This window comes from Eucyclogobius newberryi, unplaced genomic scaffold (genome assembly GCF_026437365.1).
Source record: "Eucyclogobius newberryi isolate DKJ021-1_F unplaced genomic scaffold, fEucNew1.0.hap1 SCAF_12, whole genome shotgun sequence".
In the NCBI taxonomy this organism is placed as follows: domain Eukaryota; kingdom Metazoa; phylum Chordata; class Actinopteri; order Gobiiformes; family Gobiidae; genus Eucyclogobius; species Eucyclogobius newberryi.
Genome location: NW_027315746.1, coordinates 1,608,462 through 1,620,219, shown reverse-complemented (window position 1 = coordinate 1,620,219; position 11,758 = coordinate 1,608,462). Strand labels below are relative to the sequence as shown.

General features: G+C 52.7%; 1 protein-coding gene across 3 annotated transcripts in view; it reads left to right on the top strand.

Annotated features, from left to right (window-relative positions):
- Positions 1-11,758, top strand: part of LOC140355903 (ATP-dependent 6-phosphofructokinase, platelet type-like) — a 45,530-nt gene that overhangs the window by 17,545 nt on the left and 16,227 nt on the right. The window contains exons 12-17 of one of the 3 annotated variants that reach the window (XM_072440551.1): positions 592-661; positions 4,780-4,926; positions 5,902-5,972; positions 6,050-6,137; positions 7,288-7,440; positions 10,968-11,120. In XM_072440551.1, the coding sequence (XP_072296652.1) occupies positions 592-661; positions 4,780-4,926; positions 5,902-5,972; positions 6,050-6,137; positions 7,288-7,440; positions 10,968-11,120 (682 nt within the window). The remainder of the gene's footprint in view (positions 1-591; positions 662-4,779; positions 4,927-5,901; positions 5,973-6,049; positions 6,138-7,287; positions 7,441-10,967; positions 11,121-11,758) is intronic. The other 2 variants (XM_072440550.1, XM_072440549.1) reach the window with 2 other exon arrangements.

Here is an 11,758-nt window from a genome sequence, read left to right as displayed (position 1 = left end):
TTTGTCTTCCATCCAAACGCCACAAACACACGCCTGAAGAGCGTGAGGTGAAAGGTCAAGCAGGAGGAGGCCATTTTGTTAAGAAAGAACCTTCCCTCTGTTTACAATAGCCCCATAAGACCCCATAAGACCCCATAAGATATAAGATAAGAAGTTTGAGAAGCTGGAGAGGACGATGTGTCCGAGCGGCTCGACCCGAGTGACTGACGCCTTCTGTGGAAAAATATTCCGTTGTTTCATCTGGACGTTTCGACTCTGATCCAAGAGTCATTCTCAATCTGCTGCTCAAGACCAGGAACTCAGATATTCATATTACTCTGAGTAGGCTCCACCCACCAGGCGGGACCTCTAATGAAAGGTGTTATTGGTTTCACCAGAAACTAAACCTCTTTGTTACTATCAGTCCTTTAATGGGCCATCAGCCTCCTATTGTCCCTGGCCCTCTCTCCTCCCCGAGTGCCTCATTAGCATCAGAATGCTGTGGTAATAAACGACCTGGAGGTTGAATCTTAACCCTCTGTTGACCACAGCTGACCCTTCTCCTGGAACTCTGGACGGATGAGGATGATGTTTTCTCCTCGTGTGTTTCAGGAGTTTCGAGAACAACTTGACGACGTACAGGATTCTGTCGTCTCGAAAAGCCGACTCTGAACTGCCCACTGTGAGTATCGTTCATCATATTTCTAACAAAAATTGACAATATTTAGATCCACAATAAACCTTCTCGTGGTCCAAAGGGAAAGAAACAAGCCGGGGCGTTAGCAGAGGCGTTAGCACAGGGGTGTCAAACTCATTTGGGCCGCGGGCTGAATTTGGACGCTCAGGCTGGGTCGCGGGCCGAACATAACGTAAAACATAAAACTATTACAAATATAACAAATAAATAGCTTTATAAAGCCTACGCTGTTTTGAAGCAATTACTGGATCAATTAAAAAAAAATGACAAAACGTTTGTTCTCACAAACTGAAATGTGTAATTTCACCAACAGTTTATGTCATTACAACTTCAGAGTTGATCTACAGTTCTACAGAGATAAACATTTGACTTTATAACAAAATAAACTTCTCAAGATCAAAATGTTTTTTTAAATGTTCTAACTAACATTTCCACATCTGAAGTTCTCTGTTCACCTGAACTGACTCACCACTAAACTAAAGTGCACTTCTCCCTCACAGCATTGCAGCAGAGCCCCGTGGGGGAGGGGCAGCTCACACAGCAGTGCAGCAGAGCCCCTTGGGGGAGGGGCAGCTCACACAGCAGTGCGGCAGAGCCCCGTGGGGGAGGGGCAGCTCACACAGCAGTGCGGCAGAGCCCCGTGGGGGAGGGGCGGCTCACACAGCAGTGCAGCAGAGCCCCTTGGGGGAGGGGCAGCTCACACAGCAGTGCGGCAGAGCCCCGTGGGGGAGGGGCGACTCACACAGCAGTGCGGCAGAGCCCCGTGGGGGAGGGGCAGCTCACACAGCAGTGCAGCAGAGCCCCGTGGGGGAGGGGCAGCTCACACAGCAGTGCAGCAGAGCCCCGTGGGGCAGGGGTGGCCACCTGCGGCATTGTGGGACGTGTGGTTTTAACGATAAAAACGGTTACGGATGTAACTACGGTTCTATGAATCAATTGAAAAAAAAAATTAAAAATCCTTTTTAAAAAAAATATAAATTTGAAATGTTCAAATCTGGGCCGGATAAAAACGTCTGCGGGCCAGAGTTTGACACCTATGCATTAGCAGTTGAGGCTAGTTTGATGTTAGCGCTGCAGAGTGAGCAGAGCGTGACCTTTGACCTCTGCCCGTGTAGAGTTACTGCTGTGTGTGTTTTGTAAATGAAGCTGATGCAGCAGAACGACTCCGGCTCATTAGAAGAAGCTGTTGTTATGGCAACAAGAAGGAAGAACGGTCACTAAAGCCACTGACCACTGCATGACCTCATCCACCTTATTCCACCCACACTGACCGTTTCACAAGACAAACGTGTTTATCATCGTCAGTCCAGACAAAAAGGAGGTTTTACTAAATAAATATGATTATTAGACTTTTAAATGTCACTGAGAGAACAAGCAAAACAAACAGAATATGTGTTATTATATTATAATATATATATATATATATATATATATATATATATATATATATATATATATATATATATTATAAGACTTGAACTGCCGCCTCATCGTGGAGGGGAGATTATGTGTTATTATATTATAATATATATATATATATATATATATATATATATATATATATATATATATATATATAATATATTATAAGACTTGAACTGCCGCCTCATCGTGGAGGGGAGATTGTGTCCGACTGGTGCAAGGATCTCTCATGTCTCCCATGGCAACCAGGTCCTCGGACTGTGATGTGGCCCGGTACAGGGCGACCAGGGCCCGTGGCGGTGGTGGTGATATGGTGATGGGTCGGTGGTGGTGATGGGGCAGTGGTGGTGATGGGGCGGTGGTCGTGATGGGGCGGTGGTGGTGATGGGTCGGTGGTGGTGGTGATGGGGCGGTGGTGGTGATGGGGCGGTGGTGGTGGTGATGGGTCGGTGGTGATGGGGCGGTGGTCGTGGTGGGGCGGTGGTGGTGATGGGGCGGTAGTGGTGATGGGGCGGTGGTGGTGATGGGGCGGTGGTCGTGATGGGGCGGTGGCCGTGATGGGGCGGTGGTCGTGATGGGGCGGTGGCCGTGATGGGGCGGTGGCCGTGATGGGGCGGTGGCCGTGATGGGGCGGTGGCCGTGATGGGGCGGTGGTCGTGATGGGGCGGTGGCCGTGATGGGGCGGTGGCCGTGATGGGGCGGTGGCCGTGATGGGGCGGTGGCCGTGATGGGGCGGTGGCCGTGATGGGGCGGTGGCCGTGATGGGGCGGTGGTCGTGATGGGGCGGTGGTCGTGATGGGGCGGTGGCCGTGATGGGGCGGTGGCCGTGATGGGGCGGTGGTCGTGATGGGGCGGTGGTCGTGATGGGGCGGTGGTCGTGATGGGGCGGTGGTCGTGATGGGGCGGTGGTCGTGATGGGGCGGTGGTCGTGATGGGGCGGTGGTCTACATGTGTTTGTACAGTGTCTAATGGATGGTTTGCATGTTCTCTGCGTCTCTGCGTCAGAGGAAGGTAACACACTCGTCCTGGTGTTCTGCCTTTGCATTTTGTGACGGGGAGAAATGACAGAGGAAGCGTCTGGGGATGAGCATGTGCTAATGCATGTCCCGCCTCGCTCCACGGCTAACCGCACCTCGGAGCTGATTGGCTGAGGGACACCGAGTGCCTTTGCTTTGCATCGTAAACGGCGGGTTGATGGGTCGGGTTTGTTTGTTTGGAAATGTGAAATGCGCCAATTTTGAATCTTTATTTTGACGGATTTTGTGCTTCACTTTTTATGAATAATTTCGTGGCTGTTTAAAAGAATCTGAGGTAAATGTGCTGTAACATAACGCTGTCTGAGTGCATGGCTCAAAGGCACAACACCACCACCGACAACCTGTTTGTGAGGGAGACACAAAGGTTAGTCCTGGTTTAGTCCTGGTTTAGACCTGGTTTAGTCCTGGTTTAGTCCTGGTTTAGACCTGGTTTAGACCTGGTTTAGTCCTGGTTTAGACCTGGTTTAGTCCTGGTTTAGTCCTGGTTTAGACCTGGTTTAGACCTGGTTTAGTCCTGGTTTAGACCTGGTTTAGACCTGGTTTAGTCCTGGTTTAGTCCTGGTTTAGACCTGGTTTAGACCTGGTTTAATCCTGGTTTAGTCCTGGTTTAGACCTGGTTTAGACCTGGTTTAATCCTGGTTTAGTCCTGGTTTAGTCCTGGTTTAGACCTGGTTTAGACCTGGTTTAGTCCTGGTTTAGACCTGGTTTAGTCCTGGTTTAGACCTGGTTTAGACCTGGTTTAATCCTGGTTTAGTCCTGGTTTAGACCTGGTTTAGACCTGGTTTAATCCTGGTTTAGACCTGGTTTAGTCCTGGTTTAGTCCTGGTTTAGTCCTGGTTTAGTCCTGGTTTAGACCTGGTTTAGACCTGGTTTAGTCCTGGTTTAGACCTGGTTTAGTCCTGGTTTAGTCCTGGTTTAGACCTGGTTTAGACCTGGTTTAGTCCTGGTTTAGACCTGGTTTAGACCTGGTTTAGTCCTGGTTTAGTCCTGGTTTAGACCTGGTTTAGACCTGGTTTAATCCTGGTTTAGTCCTGGTTTAGACCTGGTTTAGACCTGGTTTAATCCTGGTTTAGTCCTGGTTTAGTCCTGGTTTAGACCTGGTTTAGACCTGGTTTAGTCCTGGTTTAGACCTGGTTTAGTCCTGGTTTAGACCTGGTTTAGACCTGGTTTAATCCTGGTTTAGTCCTGGTTTAGACCTGGTTTAGACCTGGTTTAATCCTGGTTTAGACCTGGTTTAGTCCTGGTTTAGTCCTGGTTTAGTCCTGGTTTAGTCCTGGTTTAGACCTGGTTTAGTCCTGGTTTAGTCCTGGTTTAGTCCTGGTTTAGACCTGGTTTAGTCCTGGTTTAGTCCTGGTTTAGACCTGGTTTAGACCTGGTTTAATCCTGGTTTAGACCTGGTTTAGTCCTGGTTTAGTCCTGGTTTAGACCTGGTTTAGTCCTGGTTTAGTCCTGGTTTAGTCCTGGTTTAGACCTGGTTTAGTCCTGGTTTAGTCCTGGTTTAGTCCTGGTTTAATCCTGGTTTAGTCCTGGTTTAGTCCTGGTTTCTCGTAATCCATCATTGTTATTTGTATATTTCCATAGTAACGTTAGAAGGGGCGGAGCTTGTCTCTCCTCCTCCAATGAAAACCCTCCGTTCTCTTCCAGAGTAACTTTAACGTGGCCGTGCTGAACGTGGGCGCTCCCGCCGCTGGGATGAACGCCGCCGTGCGCTCGGCCGTCCGAGTCGGCATCACGGAAGGACACAAGATGTTTGCAGTGAGCGACGGCTTCGAAGGACTCTACAAAGGACAGGTACTGGACACTACTGAGGACAGGTACTGGCCACTAGAAAGGACAGGTACTGGACACTACTGAGGACAGGTACTGGACACTACGGAGGACAGGGACTGGACACTACGGAGGACAGGTACTGGACACTACGGAGGACAGGGACTGGACTGGTCAGGGACTGGACTGGTCACTATGGAGGACAGGTACTGGACTGGTCACTACGGGGGACAGGGACTGGACCGGTCACTACGGAGGACGGGGACTGGACCGGGGACTGTACCGGTCATTACGGAGGACAGCTACTGGACCGGTCACTATGAAGGACAGGGACTGGACAGGTCACTACGAAGGACAGGGACTGGACAGGTCACTACGAAGGACAGGGACTGGACAGGTCACTACAGAGGACGACACAGCTGCAGATTTATTCTCAGCCTCAGGGACGGCGTTTGACCGACTGGACACAATGGCTCTCTGAAAATAGCCCCCAAACGTTTGGGTCATTCTCAGGAGGACGTTTATGGACCGGCCTGAGTGGACACGAGGACAGGGCGGGACGAGGGCCTGAGAGGACACAAGGACAGGGCGGGATGAGGGCCTGAGAGGACACAAGGACAGGGCGGGATGAGGGCCTGAGTGGACACGAGGATAGGGCGGGACGAGGGCCGAGGGGACACACGAGGACAGGGCGGGACGAGGGCCTGAGGGGACATGAGGACAGGGCGGGACAAGGGCCTGAGGGGACATGAGGACAGGGTGGGACAAAGGCCTGAGGGGACATGAGGACAGGGCGGGACAAAGGCCTGAGGGGACATGAGGACAGGGTGGGACAAAGGCCTGAGGGGACATGAGGACAGGGCGGGACAAAGGCCTGATTGGACGTGAGGAAAGGGCGGGACAAAGGCCTGATTGGACATGAGGAAAGGGCGGGACAAAGGCCTGAGTGGACACATGACGAGGACGAGTGTCATTTCCTCTGGCGTTTGTGTTTTGCAGATTAAAGAGATCACGTGGGGCGACGTGGGCGGATGGACCGGTCAGGGAGGGTCACTGCTGGGGACCAAGAGGTGAGCGCCTTTGTCACAGACGTCGTTGGTAAGTTAGCATTAGCGTGATCGTTAGCGTAACTCTGCCGCTCGGACAGGACTCTCCCGGGGAAACATCTGGGACAGATCGCCGAACAGATGAGAGTCTACAACATCAACGCGCTGCTCGTCATCGGCGGATTCGAGGTACGTCCCAGTGTCCAGTCCCCGCGGTGGAGCGCCCCCCGGTGGAGCGCCCCGCGGTGGAGCGCCCCCCCGGTGGAGCGCCCCGCGATGGAGCGCCCCGCGATGGAGCGCCCCCCGGTGGAGCGCCCCCCGGTGGAGTGCCCCGCGGTGGAGTGTCCCACGGCGGAGCGCCCTCCCCGGTGGAGCGCCCCGCGGTGGAGCGCCCTCCCCGGTGGAGTGCCCCGCGGTGGAGCGCCCCGCGGTGGAGCGCCCCCCCGGTGGAGTGTCCCACGGTGGAGTGTCCCACGGTGGAGTGTCCCACGGTGGTCGTTTGAACACGTTTCGCCTCCGCCCGCGCCGTAGTGCCTCTGGTGACCACGCCCCTCTGCAGGCGTCGTCATCGGAGGGAAACATAGAGAAGTACTCAAGTAAAAGTACAGATACAGGAGCTGGGAAGTACTCAAGTACAGTACTTTTACTTTTGTACTTTCGGGTTGAAAACACGTGTCACGACGTCGAGGCGAAACGTCTTCAACTCAAACCTGGTCCAGTCGCTCTTGTCACCATGGAAACGTCTCAAACGCTGACTTTTGTTTAGCATCTTCAAAATGATTGTCTGCATTTACACTTGGCTCTCTCCCATTGGCTACTCCCACTCGGGGCCCCTCCCACCCCAAACCCCTCCCACCCACCTACCCTAAACCCCTCCCACATACGGCTGTATTTCCCAGAATGCATCCCTCATGTCCACAGCGGTAAAGCTAACACACATTAGCATGCTAACGGCGCACTTCCTGCTTCGTGGAGAGAAAAGCCCTTTATAATTAGATGCGGACAGCACACAGCGGCACCATTTTAACCCCAAGAGCTGCTTTTACTAAAACTCTGCACTGGGGCAAAACAGATGTGACTTTATCGCATGAAAAAATCAGGGACCGCCCCTTTAGTTCTAAAGTTTGAAGTTATGAATGTCCTGTGCATTATGACGCCGCTGTCAGAGCCTTTAGACCCTCCCCTGCCCTCCACATGGCCCCTCCCCTGCCCTCCACATGGATATGGCCCCTCCCCTGCCCTCCACATGGCCCCTCCCACTCAGCACACGTTCCCATAATGAGTCCCACATTAAACCCTGCTCTGAACCCCTCTGACCCGCTGCTGCCGTGGGGCCCAGGCCTACGTGGGCCTGTCGGAGCTCGCCGCGGCCCGGGACTCGCACGAGGAGCTGTGCATTCCCATGGTGATGGTCCCGGCAACGGTCTCCAACAACATCCCGGGCTCCGACCTGAGCATCGGCTCCGACACCGCCCTCAACGCGATCACGCATGTGAGTGACAAAGACGGCAGCCGATCGGAGCCGTGTAGCGACCAATCAGAGCTGACCGACCGCACTGGCCACGCCCACCTCCACAACAAGCAGAGTTAGGCTGAACAGGGTGGTAGAGTTCAGGGGTCGCACAGACGCTCCCGAGATCAACGGCGTTTGAACTCGACTCAAATCCGCGTCTCACTTCCTGTGTTCTGGAGGAAGCTCCTGATTGGTTCATGTCCTCGAGCCGGGACACGCCCAGGGCAGGCGGCGAAAAGAGAATGTGGAGAAAAGGATGACGTTTGCAGACAGTAAAGACAAATGCTCATTACATTTGTGAACATTTAATTGATAATAATAATTTAACTTAATTTAAAACTATTATCTGACTTTAACCTCCACTTTCTAAATTTTTCAGATGTTTACAGATTTTGTGGCGCTCAATGAAACAAAAAAATTCTATGTCAAACTGTTAGGGTTAATTAATGAACTAAATGTTTATTACGTGATTGTTAGCATGTATGCTAATTATGCTAATCGCTAAGGTTAAAATCTACACAAAATACTTGGCAGTGTTTTTCTAATTGTGTCAGTCGCCAAAACAGCAGGACTTTCAGACTGTGTGATGTTTGGAGGCTAATGCTAACGGAGGAGCTAATGTATGGCACTGCAGCAGCCTTTAGAATGTGGGAGGAGCTAATGTATGGCACTGACCAGCCTTTAGAATGTGGGAGGAGCTAATGTGTTGTTGTTGTTGTTGTTGTTTTATGGCGGTTGGCATCCAAGCGTTGCATTACCGCCAGACTTTATTCCTCAGACGTGTCGTAGTCCGTAAAAGTACTCCTCCCATTGCTTTGGTGTTACAAAGCCCATGAGGTCATGATATGTCTTTGTGACTAGAATAGTTGTTGTGTCAGAGACCAACCGGCCTTATTCCAGGGAGACTCTTCTTCATCTTCCTCTCCCTCTTTGACGTTCGGTGCTTTGGAAGTACAAAGCCCATGAGGTCATGGGACGTCTTTGTCGTTTTATCCTTTAGAAGTCCTTCTTCCATCACTTTGGCGTTTCTAGGCCCACGAAGTCCAAGCGCGTTAGAACATCCTCTTGCTCCTCATCCTCGGCTCAGTCTCCAACACCCCCCACCTCTATAAACGTTTACCCAGCCCTGTGCTACATAAGTAAGCAACCACAGCCTGACACAAACCCTGTGACTGGATCGCCAGAACGTTCCGCAGATTGAACTCCCGCCCATTATTCCGAAACCACAAGGCCAACCCGGCCCTTTCCCTATCATAAGCCTCACAGCAAATCAGCACATGCTCGACAGTCTCTGGCACCCGACAGTGACCACACAGACCGGTCGGGTGTTTGCCTATCCTACTCAGTGACCAATTGAGTCCAGTATGGCCAATCCTCATGCGGGCGAAGGCCCTTTCCTCCCACGCGTTCCTGCCCATAGACCCGCAAGGACCCACACTACCCTGTATGTGATAGAGATGCCGTCCAGTAACACAGTGGCTCCAAAATTCCTGCCAAAGGCCGACCACATGACTCTTGATAACGGGCTTGATTTCAGACTTGCCCAACTATGGCACTGCACCGGCCTTTAGAATGTGGGAGGAGCTAATGTATGGCACTGCACAAGCCTTTAGAATGTGGGAGGAGCTAATGTATGGCACTGACCAGCCTTTAGAATGTGGGTGTTTCAGTTTGTGGGTTTCAGTCGCGTTATTTGTTGTCACTGCCATTTTGAGGACGTCACATGCTGTTGCCTCTCGTCCCCGGACACGCCCTCTTCTCTGGACACGCCCTCTTATCTGGACACGCCCTCCGAAGCGTTCAAATAGCACGGACTTTGTGTCTGATCAGTTGGAAAAGAGGCTCCTTCAAACTGTCTGCGAGTAAGCTAACGTTCATTAGCATAGCCGTTAACATTAGCCTCGGTCCGGAGTGATCTCTGCAAGTCCACTGGTCCCTCCTGACCACAGTCACACATTTGTGGACAAACGGGGTCTTTGGGGGGCGTGACAGAAGAGAGTGCTTTGTTTGAAGCGTGAGCATGCGGCTTCTGTCCTCCAGATGGCAGTAGTGTGTCACGTCATTCGGACTCATGAAAAGGGGAGGAGTTTCAATGCAAAAGCTAAACTTGCTGGTATCGGTTGATATTGCAGTACTTGTACACACTGAACACTGAAGGCAGCACAGAATATTCTGTCTGAATCTGCATCTGCTGCTTGTTGTGGTGGAGGTGCTTGGTTTTGCGGTTGGCCCGGCGTCGACGTCTGCACGGCCCAGCGTTGACCCGGCGTTGACCCGGTGTTGGCCCAGTGTTGGCCCGGCGTCGACGTCTGCACGGCCCAGCGTTGACCCGGCGTTGACCCGGCGTTGGCCCGGCGTTGGCCCGGCGTTGACCCGGCGTTGACCCGGCGTTGACCCGGCGTTGGCCCGGCGTTGACCCGGCGTTGACCCGGCGTTGGCCCGGCGTTGACCCGGCGTTGACCCGGCGTTGACCCGGCGTTGGCCCGGCGTTGACCCGGCGTTGACCCGGCGTTGGCCCGGCGTTGACCCGGTGTTGACCCGGTGTTGGCCCAGTGTTGGCCCAGTGTTGGCCCAGTGTTGGCCCGGCGCAGGTAAGTGGCAGCATGGCGTGTTTGTGCATGACCCGTGTCGTGTGGCCTGTGTTTGAGCATCTGGCATCGTTCACGTCGCACTCCAACACCAGGACCGGACGTTTATTTCAGGGTTTCATCTCCGAGTCCTGCCCCGTCTCCCTCTATGCCCCGCCCACACACACGCACCCTCCCGGCCAATGGGAAGCCTGAAGAGAGCCAACCTGTTTGAACGGTCGTCTCTGATAACACGTGTCCAGCTGCTTCGATGTGCACAGCGATCACCCAGACTCTGGCTCTGCTCGGACGACAGCGCCACCGAGAGGACATTCTGATCAAACACACGTCACATGACGCTTTAAACGGCTCTGTCATATCTACGGTATGTCAGAAGTTTTCATTTTATTTTTTAGCCTCATATTTGTATTTGTGAGTTTTTAATATAGCAGTCGATGGAATTAAAGTATTTGTCCAGTAAAACATAAAAATCATGATTTTTTTGCCTTCATCAAAAACGCTTTTTGTCAGAACGTGTTAAATAAAGAAATCGGTGCTTTTACTTTGACAGAACCACCAGGAAGTGTCATATTTAGTGATGTTAATCCAGTGAAATCGCATCACGTTCCGTTAAAATGAACGTGAACGCAACTTAAGACTATTAGAATCGGCCGTTATCTGAATATCTATATCTTAAATAAGACATAAAGCAATAAACACTGACGCGGCGGGCTCCACCTGACGACATCATCAGGTGGAACAGCGCGTTTTAAGCTCTTTAGGTCGACGACGCGCGACAGAAGGTTTGTGTTTTGGTCGTGACGTGGAGGTAAGTGAGGGTCCAGAGTCCGGCGCGTGCACACGAAGCGGCGAGGGCGTGTCACGGCCTGTGCGTGTAGAGCGCCCCCTGCTGTGTGCTAACATGACCTGGTGCCGCAGGCGTTTGAGTCGCTGCACCAGCTGTACGAAGCCCGCTCGCAGCACCAGGAGTTCTGCGTGCCCATGTGCATGCTGCCCGCCACCATCAGTAGTAATATCCCCGGGACGGACCTGTGCCTGGGCGCCGACACGGCCCTCAACGCCATCGTCCAGGTAAGACGCCGCCGCCAGGAACGCCACACACACACACACAAGGATCAGCATGGCCCCGCCCGACGCAAGAGCCAACGGCAGCAAGGCTCGCCCGCGCTAAAGAAGCAATAGCGCTGTGTTTATTTGAATGGTTATGGGTAAAAATGACCTCGAAAAACCTGCTTTCTGACTGTGAGAGCCTCTCCACAGATCTGACCCGTCACTGGGCCTCATGCTGCGTTCCAGACTCTGAGGCCCATGATTTCACCGTGGGGAAGTGGCGAGTTCCCACTTGTCCAACTCGCGGCGCGTTCACGTCTTTGTCGTCGCGGAGCCCGTTCATGGCGACGTGTTCCCATGGAGACGCATTTCCATGGCGACGGGTTTCCATGGCGACGCGTTTCCGTGGCGACGCGTTTCCATGGCGACGCGTTTCCATGGCGACGGGTTTCCATGACGACGCGTTTCCATGGCGACGTGTTTTCATGGCGATGCGTTTTCATGGCGACGCGTTCCCATGGCGACGTGTTTTCATGGCGACGCGTTTCCATGGCGATGCATTTCCATGACGACGCATTTCCATGGCGACGCGTTTCCATGGCGATGTGTTCCCATGACGACGCATTTCCATGGCGACGCGTTTCCATGGCGATGTGTTC